The 23,249-nt window shown below is 44.6% G+C and overlaps 1 protein-coding gene across 1 annotated transcript in view; it reads left to right on the plus strand.

The window, feature by feature from the left end:
* The window catches only part of PAPPA (pappalysin 1), a gene marked incomplete at its 3' end in the record, with an annotated part of 182,185 nt that overhangs the window by 10,545 nt on the left and 148,391 nt on the right, over positions 1 to 23,249 (plus strand). Inside the window, exon 2 of the mRNA XM_082492634.1 lies at positions 15,648 to 16,716. Coding sequence (XP_082348760.1) covers positions 15,648 to 16,716 — 1,069 coding nt within the window. The remainder of the gene's footprint in view (positions 1 to 15,647; positions 16,717 to 23,249) is intronic.

Here is a 23,249-nt window from a genome sequence, read left to right on the forward strand (position 1 = left end):
CTTGCCGAAACAGCTTGTAAAACATGTAAGTTGGAACCGCTAAGCATGTTCCTTGGAAATGCTGGAAATCTGTCTCTGGGTATCTCGGGTTATTAATTACAGGCAAAAATAACTCATTTCCCCTACACTTAAATACGGAGCAGGTGAGTGGTTGCGGAAGGGGCTTTGCACACAGCGTGTTAGTGCCCCAGGCTGTTTTGGGGAGGGTCATCATGGAGCACACACTTCCATGGCTAAACAACCCGTGTTTCTGTCGGGAGCGTCAAGGGGGAGGCTGTACATCATACAATCCACGCAATTTTGTTCTCAATTCGGCAGCATCTGTGCTTGTACAGAGTGAGGGGCTAAGGCTGAAATCTGGAGCTCACATTACTACTGTCTTACATTGCATCTGTCTTGTGGAGAAACAGAGCGGCCTCTCTGAGGTCAGAACAGCACCTTTCACCAGTGATAATTTAATGGGAATTATTTTCAGTGTAAACTAGACAAGAATTGGAAGCCTCCTGTGCTGTAGCTCATGAATGGAGATGTTCAGGGAGAAAAGGAGTACTGGGAGAAAAAGCAAATGTTAACTAAATGCATTACGCACATGATTTTGAAACATGTACTTGGCAGAGGGAAGGGTGAGCAGTACAAGCCAGATTCTGCTGTTGAACACACCAATGTAAACCTAGAGTAACTCCTTTGGAGAGGAAATCGGGGCTGCTCCAGACCGATGAACATGTCGAATTTGAGGCAGAGACAAGAGTGTATGCAATGGGGAATATGAACAAGCTGAGAAGTGGATGTCATGGAGAACAACCACCGTCACCGCTGTCGATGGTTTAATTTGGGTGTGTAATGGTTACGGTGATGCAGTGGGAAACATTTGTACAATGTGGGGTTGTTTTTACTTTTTGGAGCATTTTCTGCGTATACCTACCGTAATCCCTCCAGACTGTGAAATTAGGCCGTATACCGTTTTTACAGTGAGCCCTTTGTGTTTCCGGCAACAAACACTTCTGAACTCTGCTCTCCAGTCTTGTGGCCCCAAACTCCTTCACCCCCTCCCATACCATCCCATCTCCAGCAATAATATCCCCTCCTCTGTTTATAAACAAACACCCTCAGAGGAAGTTCACAGGAAGAAGAGTTAGTTAATGAGAATCAACCATGCACTCGGGTCCAGGCTGTGGGTTGGAGCCAGCAGCGTTGCTGGATGTTTCCTACTCTGCATCTGCTTGTAGGAGTTTCTTTGATGAGATGTCTGCCTGTCTGTCTAACTATGCATCTTTCTCTACTTTTCCCTTCATCACGGAAAATATGAAAAAAAAGGGAGTAAAATTATAGTCTCGATTTGCCTTAAAATCTGCATGGACGGTATTCGGGAAGCCGGAGCGGGAGGCTAGCTTCAGTGAACTTGGAGAATTTCTTCTTGATAAATCCACTGATTTTGTCTTCTTAAAGACTGAAATCTAGATCCTGGCTCCTGGCAAAACTGTTGCTCTTGAGTTGCGCAAAGGCTGTAAAAGGACTAAAATAGCCCAAAGGATAATTGCCCTACTATGGTCTGAGCACGAGGCCGATGCATCTGGTGTTGCACATCGCTCTCACAGAACCACCAGCTTAAGGAGGTAGGAGCGAGCAGGACCCAAGGAAGCAGGTAACACGGGGCTGTGGAGTCACCGTGAGCTCTGGAGCAAGGGACGGACAGGTATCGTAATGGTGCTGTCAGCTGGAAAACACAGAGATCCCCCAAACTCCCTACAGCACAGGGGGAACCCAAGAAATAGTCCATCTTCTTGTGACTGCTCCTACGTTGTGCCTTTAGTACTGCACATTGGTGGTCTCAGGTAGGAGGTGAGGGAAATACATGTTTGTTTCCTTCCAGGAGACACTGGGATGCTCTAAAAAGCCTTTCTGGCTCTTCAAAATGCATGGGTAAGATCATAAAATCAAGAAAAGCTCTGGGAGTGAGGGAGGCAGCACTGGTCAGGGCTGTGGTTCCTCACCTGTGCAGAGTCGTGGTCTGAACGCAGTGCTCATGTCACCATCCCAGGCTCCCCCTCTTCCATAAGGAGTGTCTTTTGAAATTGGGAATAAGGGAGCTTTTACAGATATAATACATGTGAAAGTTGTGGTCCCACTTCTAGTCCTAAGAGCCTTGATGGTTTAGATGTATTACGAAAGGTTTCCAGTTCTGGCAGAATCTCCGTACTTTAAAATGGGATGGTTTAAAATAGTCTTATCTATTGCTTTTTGTTGAAAGAGCAGTTTCTCTTATTGTACAAATATTTTCTGGCATGTATTTAATAGCCTTATCTGTAAGACTATTCCAGTGTGGTCTCTCCACCTCCCACCCCAACGGGGGGAAAGACAATCAGAAATGAGCATTTCATATTGCAGCGTGGACAGAGTTTATCAGTTGTTGCACAATCCCTTTGCTTGTGAACAGATTAAATTATGGGAGGGGGGCAGAAGTGGACCTGATTTATACTGGTGAGCTTCCTCCAAGAATTCCAGGGTAACTATCAACAGTTTCTCCTAGGAGGAAAGTTGAGCGATTCATTCTTGCCCTTTGAAGAGCTCCGATTTAATGAAGAGCAGAGTATCTTCTGCTCTTCTTTGCGCTGGGAAAGACTGGAATTCCCCAAAGTCCTCTTGCTAGAGATGGTTTAATCAAACAGACTGTTTACATTGTGTGGCTCACCAGAGGCAATGCTTAAACAGGGGTGGTCTTCAGCTATACGCTGTAATACTAGGGGTTTATTTTATCTTATTTTAAACATCAGCATACCACTGGTTTTACTGGGAAATGGCAGGTTCCATGGAACAGGCCAGAGAGGGAAGCAACAGCTACTGCATCTCACAGAGGCAAAATGATACTGCGAGGGGTCTGTGTTTCTTCTCCGAAGGTTTCTGCCAGGTTGGGATTTGGCAGCAGAGTGTGCCGGGAGCACTTGCGCTCATGGAGGCACCTTGCAGTGGTGGGAGGCTGAGCACCGGACCAGACTCTTCCCTCTGCCTCAAGTGCTGATGGCAGAGCCACAGGAGCAAGGGCCTTTCTGTCACAGCCGTGTGTTTTGTGTCACGCTGTGATGGCCAAACTGTTTTGGTGAACATCCCCTCTAACAGTTTCTGCGCTCTTAAGAAGGCACAAAATGAAACGGGAGCTTTCTATTTCTATGAGAGAGAGGGAAGAAGGAAATGAGATTAGGACGGCTTTTCCTACCATCACTCACCTCTCCCCTCCCTCAGGATGAACGTCGCTTGCACCTATATTAAGAAACCGACACTTTATTACACATCTGTATGTCTGAAATGGGCCATAAACCTTGAGTCAGGATCTAAACTTGTGTTCAAATGCAGGTTTTTTAAAAAATACTTTGGTGTCTTCTGGAAGTGATGTACTTCCGCTCCCCATGCACAGGATCTTCTGTGCATCACTGAGGAGGATGCACGTAAGTAGGCAATGTGGCCAACATTCTTCCAAACCCAAGCAATCCAACCAGCTGTTCAGCAGGGATGTTATTTATTGAGAACTGTCAATGTGTTCAACACATGGTGTCCTTTGCACTGACGAGCTCGCAGCCTGGCTTTTATGGGCTTTCTCTGATACTTGTCAAACACTGGTGACAGGGCAAGCTTGACGAGGCACATGTTTTTATGTGAAAATTATTATAAAAGGGCGTTGTGACAAGATGTTCTGTAAGGAAAGGAGAGACGGAGACTAGCTGGCAGAGAAGAAAACAGAGGCCGTTGCAAAGGGTAGAGGTTTCTTTTTGACTGGTGGTTTCGGGAAGAGAACAGAGATTTCCTTCAGTGATAAATTAGATGCTTTGGGAGAAAGAAAGTGTGTTTGTTTCAGCAGTGATGAAACTACTGCGTGAGAGAGAAGCAGGATCCCTCTTCTGCTAATTCAAGCTGCTTATTTTGTGGCAGAGTGTTTGGAGGTGCAAAGCTTGCTCTGGGACTTTAGTTCCTACTTTGCAATTGCTCTGAGGTGCCTTCAGCTCTGTCCTTTCCATCTGTGAAAGTGGGATAATGGTTCTCTGGAGCCCGCAGAGAGATGCTGTTGGTAAGGGTGAGGTAATAGCATCAGTGTGGCGCTTTGATCCCGTATGATGCTGCAAATGGCAAATGCCACTCCATTGTACTAAAATGCTCATCCAAGAAGTCCCGTTGGCCAGGGTCGCGCTAGGTCCCCGCAACGCTGTGCTGCCATGAACAGAAGACTGAGGTTGTGGAATGCCGAAGAGGCAAAAAGACAGTGGTATATCTTGCCAATCTCATACTTATCTATTTGTCCCATCTTTTTTCTCTTGACTTGTGTAAGCTCGTATTCATGAGTATCACAGGTATTTATTTTCCCCTACTGAAAAACAGAGCTGTTGCCTGAGCAGTGTGACTCTGGCCACATTCCCTCCTATTCAGCACAATGCAATCTTGGCTCTTCACTAGTTAATATTTTCTGTCAACAACCTGCAAGAAAACATAAAATCAGCGCTGATAAAATTTGCAGATGTTGCAGAGTTCAGGGAGTGGTAAACAATGACCAAAACAGGACTCTCTTTTGGGTGTTTTCAAAAATTGAGTACATGCAAACAGTATGCATTAGAATAAAGCCAAATGTGAAGTCATACATATAGAAAGATGGAGGGCAGATCATACATAAAGGATGGATGGTGGGGGAAGGGTCTTTCACCTGGAAGCTAAATGTGTAGGAGTAACTGCGTGTTGGAATAGATAAAGCATGTAAACGTGAGCTGCCAATGCGATGCTGTGGCCAAAGGTTTAGAGTCATCGTTGGCTATGTAAACAAGGAAGCGCTGAACAGGACGGGGGAGGTTGTGTTATCCTTGTACTGACACTGGAGTAGCTGCTGCTGAGGTACTTTGTCCAGTTCTGGTGTCCACAGCTTGAGAAGGATGTTGTACCAAAGTGGATTTAGGGAAAAAAAAAAAATTAACCGTGACAATAATTATAGGATTTGTAACAAGTCTTAAAGTATTTGACTCAAGAAGATTAAGAGGTGACTTGATCATCGTGATCTTTAAGTATATGCTGGGGGAATATTAATCTGATAATTGGAGGTTGGAAATCTAATAGTAGAGGATATGAGCAAATCCAATGGATGCACATGGAGACTAAGCAACTTCAGAACAGAGACGAAATGCAGTATTTCAGTCTTGAGAATAGTCAATCATTGAAAAGCCATTCTGAGTAGAATGGTGGAATATCTGTCACCATAACTTGCAGATTAAAATTCAGTGTTTTTTGAAATTACAAGTTCTTTATAGAGGAGTTGATTCAGTCCTCACCCATATTGTGTCTGAGTGCTTCTAATGTCAGATCATTCTGGCATTTTCAGCTACTACTGCAAAGAGAATCGAAGCCAAAAGTGAAGCACAGGTAGCACTAGGATGCTAATTTCAAATCCTTTAATTTTACAGTATTTCCATGGATTCTTCTTGACACTGGTAGGATATTTCTGATCACCGTAATATTCCCAGCTCTTTGTAGGGTCTCCTGAGCATCACTATAGTTGATTTGTCAGGCTGTTTCATATGATGTTGTTAATCTTACTTAGACTTTTGTCACTTTTGACCAGGATGCTGTGCTTAGCAATGACCTCGCTTTTCCCCTTCAAAACAGTCCAGTGCTAGTCTGAGGACAAGCAGAAAACAAGACTGAAAGCTTTTCTCATTGAAGGTAGTAAGAGTTTTACTGTTGACTTCAAGGAAGCCGAGAATTGACCTCCAGAATACAACCTTGGGGGAGCAAAGTCAAGGTTTCCCTCTGGAAACTGCAGCATTGACAACGTCAGGACTGTGAAGCTAACGCAGCAGACATCCGTTAAAAACAAAGAAGGGAACGAGAGAGCAGAGAATTAGCTTGGGGTGTCTTTTGCTTGTCATCTCCTTGCTGGGTGGTCATTGTCTGAGTCTCAGGGCAGACCAGCGGGCCAGAAGGGTATGTAGGCTGGATGCTGAAATGACCTATTCCTGTGACTTTGGCCGAGTTGCAAACAAAAAATACCGACCAAAGACCTATCGGAGGGAATTAGTGTTCTGAGACAGGATTTCGTTTCATTTGAGCCATCCCCAGCTGGAGACCATTCCTCAAAATTCACATTTGAGCCAAGTGCTCAAAATGCCCCGGTCTGCTCCCTCAAAGCCATGTGCACGTGTATATATAGGCCTGTGCACAGCGAAAGTCGAACATGTAGACGCTATTTTGTTACTCTTCATTTCTTTGGTTCCAAATTTAACCAGAAGTGGAAGGGCTGAAATAACATAAGAAAGGTTCGACATACGATATTTCCTGCTGCTCAGCTAAACACAGGAATTGCCAAAAATCTTCCAAGGTAGCATGTTTCTTTTACATTTTTCTCCCAGTTCTGCAGACTTGAGAAGGTCAATTACTTTTGAGAAGCATTTGACTTTGGCAATGCTTATGGAAAGCGAAGTAGAATTATGACCTTTTGGCGGGCTGCCCATCGCTGTCCCGTCTTGTCCTTTAAGAACTAAAGGCTGAATTTTCAGCTACAGCCTTCGGTTTAATAGGTGTGAATTTGTTTCTGTACACTTCTAAGGCATCATGAGTATCTGTGTGAGAATTTTCTTTTAGATGTCAAGTGACTGCTGATATTTGTAGAGCAGAAATACAGGCTCAGGTATTTCCAGGAGGAAAGTCATAGCAAAACAAATGAAATTGGATTCAAACCGAGCAGAAAAATAGAGCTCTAAAATTATATACTTAGGTTAGTACGTGGTGACTACAGCCTATCTGGAATGCATACTATAATAGTTATATCATGTTAGAGAGGCAGGTTTTTTTCAGCAGGATGTTTCCTAGAAAGCAGAAATATCTCTGTGGTTTGTGTATGGGTTTGGAACTTGTATGCAAGTATGGAGCGGGGAATTTGAGGCATGAAATAGTCATGATTAGAGAAGGCCCGGATCCCTTTCAAAAGCGACGGCAGAAAACAGGCACAATGGGCTCTGTTCTGCCTGCTGTTACTGCATGCTGTTCTGCGTATTGCGTCGGAGACGCTTCTTTTAAGGTTGGTAAATTCCTGGGTTGTTTCTATTCGTACAGGAAAGATGCAGTCATATGGGAAAGCCAGATGCAATAAGATATTTGAGTCTGGATAAGATCTAAGATATTTTTACAATAAGATATTTGATTCTCACAGAGGCAAAGCCCTTGCATGGTATAAATCAGTGTAAATGCACTGGAACTACTCAGTTTTGCACTCAAAGCTATCTGCCCAAGAATGTTCTCAAAATCCAATTAAATAACTAGAACTGTTTCATGTGGAAATGCCCCTCAATTACAAAGACAAGGCTCAGCTATCATGATGTGATTTTTACAGTCTCCTTGCAGGGTGCCCTGGTTTGCATTCATGGAATTTTTTGTTTTTGTTTTGTTTTTGCAATAATGTGGATGTTGGCCATCTGTCTGATCCTGGAGAGGTTGTAAGGTTGTCCCCGCACCCCAGGTCCTCTTCCCGCTCCCTCATTGATCATAACGTTTGATTTAGGTGCCACTAGATTTCCTTCTTTGTTCTCTAGCCCTAACCTCCCCCCCCAGCCACGCATGCATTGTGCAATGGTGTAAAAGCTCTTCTCTCTGCAGCTGGGAGTAGTAACTGCTCAGCTGGTTCCAGTGCTGCCCTAAAGCTGCTGTAAAGGTCAGAGACGAGGGAATTCTAAAAAGCAAAACAAGCTGTGTTGTTGTCCCCCCCTTCATTCCTGGCTGTGTATTTTGATCAGCACCACAAGCGATCTCACGCGTAGAGCTCCTCTTCTCGCTGCTCGGCGTTTCTGGCCATCGCGGGGGTTCCGCGGGGCAGCATGTTGGGCGTCTTTCCAGCACGACTCCGGGCTCGGCCGCCGCCGCCGCTGATTGACTTGCAGTGCTTGTCAGGCACAAAGCACATTTCGAAAGGAAATGCCATATTGAACTCCCAGCGAGCTGATGGGTATTGTGCACGGTCATCTGATGGCACAGATGTGCCCCTAATAATCCTTCCAGGAGAACGTTTCCTCCTGGGATGCTCTGGCCATCTGATCTGCTCTGAGGTATGCTGACCTATCGTGACCCAGTTTATGATCAATTCTCTCTGCTGTTTTCTAAAAGGAGCCCAGAAATACCACTTTATCATTTAGATTGCCTGGAAGTTGTGGTGCTTACCTGTCTGTTCTTTCCGTAGGAGAAACTCTCTGTGTTTGCTCTCAAGCATTAACTCTTACAAAAGGGAGGAAAGCCGCTCCGTGTTAGGATGCACAAGAGTAAATTTCTCTGTAGAGCTTTGATCGCTAATCAGCGTTTGGCTAATAGTGCGGGGAGGAGGAGACGTGGCAGGAGAGGTAATGTATGTTCCACCAAGCATGTTGCTGGGTACATTCGTCTGGGTGCGTAGAGCGACCCTTCTGCTGGTGTGCTGTCGTCCTTCTTCATGTCCTTCTTTGCAGGTTTGGGTGTGCTTCCAATTTTGTGAGTGTTGTGCGTGCGCCTGTGACAGACGGATGATTTTCATGCATGCCTCTTGATAGGTGTCTGTGTGTTTTGCAACATCTGCTTTTAAGGTGAGAATGATGTTAGTGCTGGGTTTCTCTGAAGATGAATACACTGCCTCAGCTACAATAGGATGGTTAATGCGTAACCTGGTTCTGCTGATCAGTGAGCACAGATAAGCTTAGAAGTTGAGAGGTGTGTTAAGGCCCCTTTGAGCCAAACTAACAAACTTATTGAGGGCTTTCCATGCCTTATATTTGAAGGATATCTGGGTTTTCATAAACACTAAACACTGCTTTATTATCAGCAGACCACACTAGAGCATCTAAAACTGGCAGCCACCAACCCGAATTCTTGTCTGAATCAAGCCTGAAGCAAAGCCTCCCATAGTTATGACATACACCAACAAGACTCTGGAGGAACACACTGATGGCTGCAGAATTTATGACTTTAAGTTAAGCAGTAGCCAAACGAAGCCTGCCGGTGCTACCTTAATGCTGTCTCTATGTCAGCACGGGTTACGATCATCTCTAATAACACAGACATATACTGGTTTTCCAAGCTTCAACCAAAAATATTTGGTTGTTTCTGAGAACTAGACAGGAGGAATAAATTGTTTTGTAGATATTAGAAAATCTGTACCCTTGTTCTCTGGAATGTTGCCGTAGCCTTAGACTTTACAGCAGGGACTGAAGTTTGACCCTTGCAAAGGATGTGCTTTTTGCTATCCACCTAAAAGCCCACCTAAACCTAGTTATTAGATCACAAACAGCTACAGTTTGTTAACCAAGTACCAGTCCCCACTGGTTCTGCAGCTTTATTGTGCAATGCTTAGGGAGATCTAGATAAGAAGCCAACCTTCCCAGTCATACTTGTTTACGCTGTTGCTGGATACAAAGCAGCCCTTACAAAAGCAATACCCACTCCAAGGATGAGCCTGTTAGAATACTGCAAGGACCGAAGCTCGCTCCCCTGTGCCATCTGGTTATGCAGTGTTGTGCGTTCACTTCCATCTCAAAATCCTCACAATCTAATAATTTCTCGCTAACCCCAGCCTACCAGATCTATCTGCAGTAAGCTCTTATATACTGTTTGCGGGTATATTCTCACAATAGGCTCACTGAAGTGTCACTAATATGATTGTCCATGCCAGTGGCTGCTCTGTTGCAGCCTACACGATTTTGTTATCAGTAGGGAAGGATTTATGTAATGTTCATAACTAACCAGCCACTACAAATTCATGTTTTGCTGTTTTAGCCATTCTCACCTCCCTGTTTTCAGGCTCCGAGGTATCTCATTGAGTGTTATGAGTGACTGGGAATTTGAGAAGCAGTATGAATATAGGCTTAATTTAATGTTAAATGGCAATGATACAAAGATTTTGGTATTGCAAAGCGCCTTGGGCCAAATTCTCAACATTAAATAGCCATAGCTGCATTAGACTGGATTTCTACATGATGAAGAACTTGTCTTTCACGTCAAAACAAAAAGAACTCCATCCTTCTGTCTCAGATCTGAATCCTATCGCGTAGCTTGTAAATTAGAATATCTGGTGTGAATTCAGCTAGACTGATAGCAACAGCAAACATCCCTTTTTTGCTCACTTAAGTAGTATGTTGCCACCTGAGCAGGTCTCGGGCGGATTGCTTGAGCCACTCCTCGTCTCAGGGGGCGACCTCAGGAGGCCTCTTAGCTGTGTTGGAAATGGTATAGACAGAGATGTTGCCTTAAGTACTCTGGACTCTGAATTATTTAACTATTGTGGAAGGAAGTGGGGGCTGGGGTAGGCATGGCAAAGGAAAGGAGAGATTATTTCTCCCCTTTGTAAAACTATATTGGGTTCAACGTCATACCACGAAATATCCAGTGCAGAACTCAAGAACTGCTCCAGTGGATCTTCGCTGACTTATCCAATTGCATGGAACATGGGGATACTTAACCCAAATCTGTCGGGTTTAATTATTTTCCTCTGGACAGATAAAAGCTTTCTATAGGTTCCTGTAGAATATTTGCTCTTTCAAGCGTTCCTCTGTGCTTTGATACTAAACGATTAAAGCATGCTAAAGAAAAAAACAGCCCCAACCTTTAGCTCCCTGTTCTTGGGCCCCCTGACTGCAGCTTTGATTGTTGACCTAAATTCCCCTTTCATAACGGAGTCCTGTCACCTCTGGTTGTAGTCTCCCAGCAAAACAGGCACGGCCAACTTTCAGAAGTGCGGGGCACTGTTTTCTGTTCTGCCTCGCGTGGCTGTGACGGGCTCCGCAGCTCACCTGATGTGTTCAAAGTCAGACTGACCTCCTTCTTCCCCTTCCCCCACCTCTCGGCTCCTGGAAAGGAAAGCATAACAAGTCCTTTTTTTTTTATTATTATTTTTTTCCCGTGCTTCCCGTTGCTCAGCAAAGTGAAGAAACTTTTTCTGCATAAAGAACTAAATTCTTAGGTAATTCTACGGCTGGGCTGATTAACGGGAAGATTGCTGTTAGCAAGATGCAAGAAACTGCGCAGCAGTGAGGGAGGGAGGCCGAGAGTCTGTTATTGATAATATTAAAGTGGATTACAGCAGCTCGCATGGGCCACTTCGGCCTCTCTTCTTTCAAACTCTGCCCACAGAGAGAGCTGCTTATGACTCCAGCAGCCACAGCCTCTAGCTGTGAGTTCCCGTTTCTCTGTGGCTGCTGCTGATAAACATCTGCTCCAATCTCCGCATCGCGAGCTTGGTTACAGCAATGCCTCCTGTCCTTACCCAGGACTTTCTTCCAGAAGTTCGGCAGCCGATGCTACACGCTGCGCTCCTGCTGCCAAACCCCACCCAGCGCACAGGGCCCGCGCGAGGACGTGGCTCTATTTAAGTCCCCGGCCAAGTCCTGAAAACAAAGTGGGTTATCGACCATGCGCCGGCCTTGGTTAGGGCCTCCTGGGAGAGGTCAGATGGACAGTCGTATACTGGAGCAATTGTGGGTCAGTAGCGAGGAAACTGAGATTTCACTCATAAAAAAAAAAAAGGGAGACTATATTTCTGGTTTTCCATGTTTGGCTTTTGGTGTTGGGGCTTTGGAGCTTAATTTTCCAGCCTTCCCCACGCTTTTGATGCCTAGGAATTTACTTTTCCTATAAGGGACAAACATCATGGGACTGCAAGGAGCCTTGTGGGCCATCAAAGTCTGTCTTTGGCCAAGCGTACAGGAACGTGGCATCTCACTCTGTTCCTGCTCTTCTCTGGAGTTGTCTGAAAAGTGACTCACTCCTTTGTGGGGAAGGAAGGTTACCACTGACTCTTACTGGAAAGCTGAACTAGCGCCTCTTCTTTTTAATTTTTTTTCATAAAAGATAAAATTCCGTCTTAATCCCTTGGGTTTCAGGACCAGGAGCTTTATGGGGAACAAATCATTCAGACCAAGGAGTTAGAAGGGCTGTCAGTATTCTTCTCAGCTGTAGCTCCATCCCTTTCTAGCAACTCAGGGCAAGCAGAAGTGAGGAAAACTGTTTGCTGCTGTATGAAACTTGTACATATTTTTTTAATCTAATTGCTGTGGGGAAAACAAACATCAGTTTTATTTCGCACCATTTCTTGGCTCGGAAACTTCAGGCATATTCGCCAAATTGTGGTTTTGCAGTCATTGGCTTGAGTCTCATTTACCATGAGGCCTCTTTACACCACTCTTGGTTTGTAAAGGGATATTAAGTAGCTAAAAATGTCCTTTACCACATTATTGTAAAGAATTCTCAGTGTAAATGAGAATCTAAACTCTGTATGTTTTTCATGTAAATGTTGGTTGTGGTCACAGCTGAATTTTGAAATTTGGAGTGTCAACCATTGTGAGGGGTGATTTTGCTCAAAACCAGCCTTGTTTGGGGTAAAAGAGGCCTCTTGTTTAAAATGTTCTTAATTATGTCTGAGAAATAACTCATGGCTATGGAACCTTTTACTAAATTGAAATAAATTGTGAAAACATCAAATTATTCAGTTTTCAGAAGTTCTGGCAATTATTTCACATGTCCCTCTTCCAATGGCTTTGCCCTTATTAGTTGTCATAGAAGAAGTAATAAATTCTTTTATTATGACATCTAAAGTCCCAGCTGAAATTAGTTTCATTGTGCTGGGGACAAAACGGAAAAGTGACACTCCCTTAGCCGGAGGATTCTTAGTCTAAAGCCAAAAGTAAGTGAAGGATTGGGAAAGTAGGTACAGCATACGAGCAAAAGAAGGTCATAAAGAACTGGTGCGACTTTGCAAGTTATAGGGAGTGTGGGTTTCTTATCCTTTTTCTTACTCTTTTTCCTTTCTCTTAAGAATAAAACAAGTCTTGCTGCTGAAGGGATTGTGTTCAATCCATCTTTTCATCAAGAGTTGGATGTCTGTAATAGTAAAAGTTTGAGAAAAGAATACTGTACGTGGCAGATGGATTCAGTAATGACCTTTGCCCTAAACTAGAAAATGTAAGGAACTGGCATAGTAGACTGTTTTAGTTCAGCGGCTTTCATACTGGCATGTTCAGTGATGTCCCTATTGTCACTGGTTTTTTTCTTTTTCTGCCCTCCTTTGGCTCCCTGTAAATCTTGAATTGATGGCAGCTGTTTGAGCCAAACTCAAGACACGTTGCATCACATCAGGGTTTAAATGCTGAAAGGCAAGGGAGGATTGCTACTATTCTGTACCGTTCCTCCAGCAGCTCCATCTGTTCAGCTGAGGTCAATCACTAGCATCATGCAGCACTTCAGAGAGAGAGGAAGATGTTCTTTAATGCTGGCTAGGAAACTGAATTTCCATTCCACAATAATTTATTAGTTCTTTGGGGGAATATTTCCAGCCCCGGTGAGTACGAAAAGCCAAAAAACCTGACCCTTAAAGACTGTGTGGTGGACTTCCCTGGAGCTGGAGACCCCAGAAGCCTATTCCAGGACTTCCAGCCGTCCGTCCAACCGCAAGGATCTTGGATGCCTTAAGGAACAGGTGGAGCAGCTACTGCGTGTGCAGCTGCCCTGTGGTCCGCAGGCCTGGAGGGTCCAGTCACTGGGGGGCAAAGGTGGCAGGAGCCGGTGGGGGGCATGGCTGGGATGGGTTGACCTTTTATGCTTGCAGTCAAAACAGCCGAGGGAGTCCCTGGGGTTCCTCTGGCCATGTTGAAGACCCACACCTTCTGTGAGAGATTTGTTGGGGCTGGCCCATTTCTGCATCGCTGCTTCTGCTCTCACCGTGTTGGCATTTCTTGGCAGGCAAAAACTCTCTTACAAAATGTCTGACCAGCTCTAATGGTCTTACTACAATAAGTTGAGATTTTTTTATCTTATTTTTTTATGACTTATTTGGAAGAGGGACTTCTCTTGCCAGCTGTCTTCTCATTCATTGCAGAATTATCCACCCACTATCGTTGGACAATACCTTCATTTGAGATTCATAAAAATGCAGACGTTTATGGACTCTCATGTATCTGAAAACAAATGTTTTGTAAAAGTGTTTATTCCATGAAGAAAAATTAAAAAACACTTACAAAACACACTCCAGAAGGTCATTGGTAGCTTTGGCTTTTATATCATGAATTTCTCGGGTAAATATCCATCCCAGCAAATGTCATTTTTTTTTTAGCGTGTTTGTTTTTTCCTTCCCTGGTTCTCCTCCTCTCCTTTCTCGTGATCAGAAGTAGCAGTATAAACTAGAAGCTGGTCTCCAAAAGGTTTTGAACTGAGTGCGCCCTACAGATGAATAAACACATTACCTTCCGAACCCTGGGATCTCTCTTCCAAAGGCAACAGGAAAAGGGGGAGCTCAGAGTCCCTAGCAAAATACCAGCGTGCAGAAAAAAAGGCCTGTTTAAATTTTTTTAACTTTCCCATCAGAAGACTTTTTTCACGGGGGGAGGAGGGAGGGGAGGGGAGGGGAAGGGTGTGAGGAGAGGGGGAAGGTGGGTGCTGGGAGCGGGGAGGAAAAATACAGTGAATGCTCCTGTAACCTTTGCTCTGTTGATACTAGACAAGACTGCACTGTTAATGAGTGATTGTTAACAGATGGCTGTTGAGCAACTTAGTCAGAAGCAGAAGATGTTATTCGGTTGTAGTGCTGGGAAGGTTAGGGTGCAGGGGTGAGGTAAGGGGATATTTAGTCTTTTCATGAGGACTGAACTGTCAGAGATTTATCATTTTCGCTAAGGCTTTTGGAAGTGAAGGCTTGGGGGAAGGATTGTTTTTGGTGTGCTGATAGTAGAAAGGCCGTTCGGTGCTGAAGGCTCTAACGATTATTTTTTTCAGTTGAGGGGTGTCCCCGCAACCCTTGGCCTTTGAGAACTGAAAGATGGAAATGTGTGTCTCTAACTTGCCAAACCTCGTGTCCCATACTGAGGAGGAGTGAGCTCTTCCCACCGCTTGGAGCTGCCTGGAGACTGGTGGGGAGAGCTTTTGGTGTGGATTCGCACTTCATCTATGAGAGAAATCGTTAGTGTGCGTTCCCTGTGGTGCACCAAATCGTTATGAAGTGTGTGTGTGAGGGGGCAGGAATCTTTCTGAATGTGTGTGTCCATCCGTGCATGTTTCTTGGCCTTTCCTGATGTGGTGTATACCTTGTTCAGCACATCCAGCATACCAATGTGTGCCATTTCCTTACTGGGTTTTATTGGCTATGAATTTGAAGGTAGCCTGAACACATCCCTTTTCACTCTCTGTAGGATTTGGATGCTTGATCCTACCAAGATGATTGCAGCTGCGCGGTGTTTCTCAAACTGTGTAGTACTTAGATTTTATACCTGTTTCTCCTCTGGACCTTATTAGATGCAGGGTTCAGGGTAGGAGTGAAGTCGACGAGGATTGCTTCTCAAGACTGTGCTTTTTGTCAGCTAGTAACGTATGTCTTGAGTGAAGGTAGGAACCAAATGCACAGTACAGCATTTTGCAAAAGGGTTTTGGTCTTTGGTCAGGATAAGGAGAATCCCATTCGTACACGCCACTGGCAAATCTTGACCTTTAATAGCAAATCTTAACATGACCTCCCACAATCATGCACAAGGAGATTTAATGTATTTCTTGTACACTAACTTTCTAACATACATAGGTGAGTGTGTATATACATATAGAGAGACGTATTTATACAATTGAAAGACTGATTTCTTTATTCTGTCATCCTTATTTATTCGTATTTCTTTTTTGGGGGCACATAGGACTGTATGACAAATGTTCTTACACCTCCCGTGACCGAGGATGGGTCCTGGGGATTAACACCGTCAGTGACCAGGGGAATAGAGACCCCCGCTATTTCTTCTCTCTGAAGACGGACCGTGCTCGCAAAGTAACCACCATTGCAGCACATCGCAGCTACCTCCCCAACCAGTGGGTGCATCTGGCTGCCACGTATGATGGGCATCTGATGAAACTCTATGTGAACGGTGCCCAGGTGGCCACAAGCGGAGAGCAAGTGGGCAGCATCTTCAGTCTTCTGACCTTGAAGTGCAAGGTGCTCATGGTTGGAGGAAATGCCCTGAACCAGAACTATCGGGGTTACATAGAGCACTTCAGCCTCTGGAGGACAGCCCGGTCTCAGAAGGAGATCTTGTTGGACATGGGCCAGGCAATTCACAGACAAGACATGCCTCTACCTCAGCTAGTTCTTCAAGACAGTTTACTGAATGTGAAAAACACCTGGTCTCCCATGAAGGATGGCAGCAATCCTCAGAGCAAGTTCAGCTATCATCATGGCTATTTGCTGGATACCAGCCTAGACCCTCCTCTCTGCGGACAGACAGTCTGCGACAACACGGACGTAATCGCCAGCTACAACAAGCTCCCTAGCTTCCGCCGCAACAAAATCGTTCGCTACCGTGTGGTAAATCTCTATGATGACAAGCACCAGAACCCCACCGTCAGCCGACAACAGATTGAGTTCCAGCATCAGCATTTAAATGAGGCTTTCAGCCGCTACAACATCACCTGGGAGCTGGAGGTGCTGGAGGTGAAGAACTCTTCCCTTCGCCACCGACTCATCCTCGCCAACTGTGATATCAGCAAGATCGGGGACGAGAACTGTGATCCTGAGTGCAACCACACCTTGACTGGGTATGACGGTGGAGACTGCCGACACGTACGCCACACGCTCTTCAACAAGAAGAAGCAGAACGGTGTGTGTGACATGGATTGTAATTACGAGAGATACAACTTTGATGGTGGGGAGTGCTGTAACCCAGAGATAACAGAAGTCACTAAGACGTGCTTTGACCCATATTCTCCTTACAGGTAGGCAATTTCTTAAACAAACAAGCTTTTTATGATCACATTAATGAATATTTGTCTAGGTATTGATCAGCCTGCTGGCTGTTGAACACTTGTGCTGTTGACATTATGGGCTTTGGAGTTTTTAATTAATGTATTCTTTTCTTAGTATTTAGCTCACATTACAGTTATCCAAATGCAATTTCAGTAATGGTCTCAGCAGCATCTTAACATGGAATCGGTATTCCCCATCTAAGCTAAAGAAACTTAGTGCTAAAGATTGAAGCAGTCGACTTTGGGAGACCCATTAGTTGTTGGTTATGAGCAGTATATTGTAGCATTGCACAGTTTATTTTAACCACAGACTCTTAGGAGTAGGGATTGGATGTCACAGAAAGCTCGTATGTATTTGGAGAGAGAAGAGCCCCCTTGGGCATGGAACAGAACATAAATAGTCGTAGGTAGATTTTAATTCTGTAAGGCTTCTTTGAAGGTAGGTAGGTTATTCCGTGTTTGTAATGCTGCGAGTACAGCTTTCTGTCAGCGCTGCTGTAGCGGGGCAGCTGAGCCTGTGGGTAACTGGGCTCTTCTGCGCCCCTTTTTATATATATGAAAATGGAGGTAGTGGGTGGGTGTGAGTTTATAAAAACCGGAGATCCTCAGCTAAAGGCTTCCTTGTGTCGTACTTTGAAGAAGGACATCCCTGAATAACTTGCATCGGTTGAGTACCGCATACCTACAATTCCTCCAACTTGCTTTTGGTCATCTTCAGATCAGAGTTAGTATGTTGAAGTAAAAAAGTGTTCCCAGTGAACGAGTTAGAAATGGAAACACACAGAAGATCAAGGTTAAAGCTGAAATACTGTTGTCTGTATCCCATGTTACAGTTTTTTTAGGGCTATTCATGGAGTGATGGGGCAAAACCCCTAGATGGTCAGAACACCCTTTGTTGTCAACGTGTAAGTTCAGGTTAAGAAGGAAAGTATAAGCTTCTTCTGGAGTCCTTTCCATTACAGCAATTCAGGCTATATTTGTAACTTCCTTGGTAGAGAGAAGTTTTTAAACAACATTATCAGCTCTACTGGAGCTTTAAATACACATAATTAAGCTGCAAAGAAATGCTTCCTTTCCAGTTGTGTTGTGTTTTTTTTTAAACTCCAGTGAGGTGGTTTTTTAAAAAATCCTTATAGCTCAGCTTGAATTCAGTCAGTTACCAGTGAACAAAGCTCAAACGAGGAAATACTTTAAATACTAATGATTGAAAATATTGAAAGGAAAAAGACCAATGTTTTAATGCTGTTCAACTGGAGAGGAACACGACTAAGCAAGTATCGTCAAAGGCATAATGCAAATTGGATTGTTTTAACACCGTAGTTCTGAGATCTCGAGGTGTTAGTTATAAAAGCTATGACAATTTTTAGAAAAATACATTATTTTTAATCTGATAGTACCCTTTTATCACTTGTTCTGTGACCAGCATAATACCCTTACAAAATGAAACAAGAAAAGCCTTGTAAATTTTAGTTGACAGATTTAAGACTGTGCCTTAATGTTATTCTGACATACAGAGATGTTTCTATTTCAAATGAAGTCTTTTTGCTGCACAGATTGTACTTGCACAAGCCCAAGCAAAAAATTCAGTTCCAAAATCTGAAATTACCTTAACACAGCACAGTTGCTTTTCATACACAGTTGCATGTTCCTTGTGAAGTCAACCACCTTGTTGAACTTGTCTGGAGGATTTGCATGTCATGGCATTGAGCTCACAGGTGTTCTACATGTTCAGTTTGGCTTGAGAAGCACCTCCTTGACTGACACACTGAGGTCAGTGCGGGAGGCCTGAAGGTCCTCTTCCACAGTGTAGAGCCTGAGAAAATCATAGAATCATAGAATTGTCTAGGTTGGAATCCATAGATCCTCCAAAGGTTATTTTACAACTGTTAGTTTTCATTTATTTGTCTTTGCACAGACATTTTAATGAAGCATTGTTCAGTGGCAGTGAAACCAAGAAGGGCAGTAGAAGATATTCCATCTCTCTGGAGCCTTTATTTGGTGGCTGACGTGCTTAGGCTGAGCTCATACCCACCACTATGATGGCTGTTTGCACTCAGTATGGCAAAATACTGCAGTTAGGCTTGTGGACTTGGTCACTGAGGTTTGTGAGGCTGAGCACTGCTTTGAGTATTTCGGGTAACAAATACAGGTTTCGGTCAGTGGCTTTGGCAGCAAACCCTTCATTGACTAAAAGGGTGAAGATTCAAACCCTATGTTTGGCTTTGGTATTGCCCTCCGCATCATCCCCTGAGAGAGATTTCCATGCCAATTAGTGACTCAGTCAAAATCTGTGACTCAGTTGGCACCATCTGTGCCCATTTTGCATCACCAGCCCCTCTTGTCATCACTTTCATTGGCAAAGAGTCCTCAGTCCCCTCTAGTGCAGGCCTTGCACCACATCTCCACAGCCACTGCGAGCTCACATCTAATTCCAGGTATTTCCTCTGCCAAAGTTCAGTCTAACAATAGCAGAAGAAAGGGAAAAGAGCCCTCAGTCTGGTGAGGTATCAAATAAAAGGGGGAAAAAAGATGAAACGGTACCAGTAGAAAGTTTCCTGAGCTTTGTACTGTAAAGACTCTTCACAGCCTTCCCGGGTACCAGGGGGCCCTCCGAGGCTGCTGGGTTTTGTTCCTCCTTAGTGTCAGCAGTTGTAGCCAGCTGTTCACCATGTCAGAGTTTATTCCTGAAATACTTTGGTCCTTTGGAACCAACCAAAAAGTGCTAATGCTTGATTAATGCTGCTGTAAACAGGAAACCTCTTCAGTACCTCTTCATCTCCAGAAGATGTATCCGTTTTCCAGTCACTTTCCTTCTTCTGACGGTTTCAGTCCCAGTCCATCGGACCTCCATCCTGGGACAAAGTTGCTATGAGTCTTGTTACAAAAACGCTGTGGGTGCTTCTTGACTAAGTGCACCCACAGATGTGATAGCACCAGAACAATTTCAAGACATCTCCGATCTGCATTGTAAGTTCCCTGTGATCCTTTTGGCACCTTGGACAAAGCGCTCAGGTACTTTGATAGTGTCCTTCAGTCACTGTTGTGGTGCAACCATGGTGACTTTAGGGTTGATCCCAATAGCAGAGCTGTTTGGGTTTGTTTTTGTTTGTCTCCAACCTGTCTTTCTGCCACCTCTCCAAAAATATTTTCCTCCAAAGAGCTGAAATTCTGTACCATGGTCAGGTAGCGGGGATGTTGGCGCACAGAGATTTGAGTACAGTGGCATATCCGTAAAGAAGTTCTCCAGAGGGACGGTTCAGAGAGACAGCACTGCTGGACGGGGACTCTGCTCTCAGAGCTGCTCAGCAGAAAAGCTGTAAACATTGTGGTACCAACTAGATCATCTCTCCTCTTTTATAATAGCCTACGGGGAAAAAACAAAGGACTGGTTATCATTAGCCACACAGTAGGCTTTATCCAAGAATATCTGCCTCGCTTCTTTTTATTAATTTCATGAGAGTGGGACAAAATGTATTTCGTCCCAGCACAAGAGTTGCAAATATTGTTTGGGTTTTCTTTATTTCTGCAGTTCTGGGAAATTAGAACATGCTAAGATCATACAGTCCGGCCCAGTACAAAAAGAAGGAGCAAGGATAAACACAGTGGCCAGAAAGACACATTCCTTGTGTTATTTGGGATATTGCTGGTTACAAAATAGGGAAGACTTTGAGCTCATGACACCTACCATGGCTCCTTTTCAAAAAACATGAAACAAACAGCAAGGGATCATAGGAAATCATGCTCTGTGAGTGCCATTTGATGTGGCAAATTCTTGCACCATATTCTGGTTAGCTGAGCCGTTCCTTTTATGTAATATTGGGCTTGCACATCAGGCTTCACCACAGGATCGCATGGACAGATAAGAAAGCATTCCCCCTTAGGAAAATGCTGATGAAATTCCTGAAACAGTAAAAGCTACTGGAGTGTCTTCAAACTCCCTCGATTCATGCAGTCTACTGAATGCTTGCTGGAAATCCCCTCAGAATAACTGACCCTGGGGACAGGCTTTCTCAACATCCACGTGTGCCCTGAAGGCTCCTGTAACCCTTCCGCTCTGCCTAAACAAGGGGCTGGGATGAGCTGTACACGCTTCAGCGTCCACATCCAGCACCCTCCTGCAGGCTCGGGGTGATACCAAACCGAAGAGCTGGAGTGCGGTGCCCTGCTGATCCCACCCTTCTCTGTGGGACCACCCAAACCTTCTCAGACGCTTGTATTGTGCAGTTTGGCAAAGCTTAGCATTGTGTCACATCGGCTTGCACGAGATGAAGGGCATCGGCACCTTCCAGTCAGACGGAAATTAGACTCTGAATACACGTTCGAACAATTTGTAGAAATTTCCATAGTGGTTTTGAGCAGAAACGGGTATGGCAGAGCCTTTTCTGAAGAGCGCTCCGTGCTATGCCATGGGGATGGCAGCAGGAGCGTTGCAAGCGGGAGGTGGCTGGCTGATCTGCAGCCTCGCTCAGCCTCCTACAGATAACTGAGCTGTGGCTGCACTTCAGGGCTCCTCCGTGGAGTTTCTGATCAGATCAGCCTCTTAGCTCTTTTTCCTTCTCTTCCACTGGAAATCTTTGCATGAGGCTTCTTTGCAAAATATGGTCAAATTACTCCAGAGGAGGGAGGCGTACTTAATGCCCTTTTCTAGGAGCTAGAAGAGTTGTAAGAAATACTCCTTGATTTCCAATAAAGGATTAATTTCCACCTAATCCTAAACGCTAAAAAGAACAGAAGAAATTCATCAAAGCTCTTCAATTCAGGAAGCTTGAGAACTTAATCCCCTGCCTGGAAGAGACCATTGTGCAGCTCTTGACATCGAGGATTCCTGCATTCACACAGGTATCAGACAAACGTATAGCAAATACCTGAGGTTTTGTCTAGGGATTCGCGTTAAATGTTCCGTTCTTTAATTACCAGCCCCAGGGCTGTTTAGAAGGTGGAGAGGTAACGCTCTCAAGGACGGAGTTGCTGTATCTCGGTAGTTGTCACCCAAAAGCCAAGTCCCAACAGGAAATCCTCTGTTCTCTCTGTTTATGCTGTCCTCTATTCCAGATGTCAGGGACGTTAATCAGCTGGGAGGAGTTGCGTCTGTTCCCATGCGAGTCACTGACATTTATAAGTCTAGTATTGAATTCTGATATAGACAGGACTTCGGTACTAAAGAAACTATTTCTATGTATATGATTGCACACCCTAGAAACAGTAGGAGTTTGCTCGATTTAGGTTGACCCACAGTCATCTTTTCCAACAGTTTTTTTTTTAAGAAACATTTTTTCCCCAAGACTCATAGGACTCATGGTTTCTCTCATGGACGTTATCCATTATGTTAAAAGATCACTGTCTGGTCAAACTGCAGGATGCTTGGACTGAAGACAGCCTATAAAATCTATGGAGTAAACTATCAGAGTTCGTTAAGAATCCTTGTGGGAGACAATAGATTAAAGTATTATTATACTCTCCGTTGCTAATGCAGACCCACTGGGCTCTGGCTGTGGAACCCCCATGGCAGATTTGCAAGCGCAGAGCCTGCAGGTTTGGCAAGGGCTGAATGTGCCCCTGGCTGCTCTGCAGCGCTGCGTCCTCCAGGCCCCGCTGCCCCGCCGATGCTCTCCGGCACTCCCCGATCAGCCTCTGCTCCGGCGAACAAGGTGGAGCTCATCCCCTCCCATGTGCTGAAAAGCAGCGGTGTCTATAAGCTGTTTTATTCTCTTTGCTGATCAATTCAAATTATACTGTCTTACACACAGACCTATAGTTTGATCACGTCCAACGTGGCTCTTCCGAGTGCTGTGGGGCTTTGCACTCGTCCTCCTGATTTTCTCCCACATCCGTTTGTGTACAATCTCTCGTCAGGAGTGGGTGTGAGGTGCCCCTCGCGTTTTTAATTAGCGGCAGCTGAAACCTTCTTTAAATTCAGGAGGTTGCACCTTTCACAAAGAGAAAGATGCAAAGCACAGGCTACTTCTGTGGCAAGCTTAACCTGGTGCAGTACTTCCATCTGCAATTCCCATTCTATCTTTCAGATTTGTTTTCTGATAGGAATTTAAGTCCAATTCTTGCAAGCAATAGCTGCCCCCTGGGGAAACATGGAGCAGCCACCTCCACCATGCTCCATTTACAGCATCCATGAGCTCAAGGCGTTTTGCCTTTGCCTCTCACGTGGATTGATGGACTTGGGCAAACAGTGCTTCGGTTGAGGGTTTTTTTTTTTCCCTAACGTTCCCTTTGCTGTTGCTGCCAGTGGAAATGTACAGAAATCTTTCCGAAGAGATGATGCTGACTTGTGCTATGTCCTGGGGGAGTTTGCTCTGTACAGCCACACTTCAAACCCTCGGCATTACTGGTTCCTTCGTGTAGTGGGTTCGCAGGGTTCAGGAGAAGGGGTGAGAAGGATAAGGTGAATTTTCTTTATATAGTCTCAGCTGAAAATGTCGATGTGAGCAGAGGCATGAATACTGGCCTAGCAGCGCTGCCTTTGCCCGATATCTGTGAGCTTAATGCCA

Source organism: Vanellus vanellus (genome assembly GCF_965231255.1).
Source record: "Vanellus vanellus genome assembly, chromosome: 18".
Taxonomy (NCBI): Eukaryota; Metazoa; Chordata; class Aves; order Charadriiformes; family Charadriidae; genus Vanellus; species Vanellus vanellus.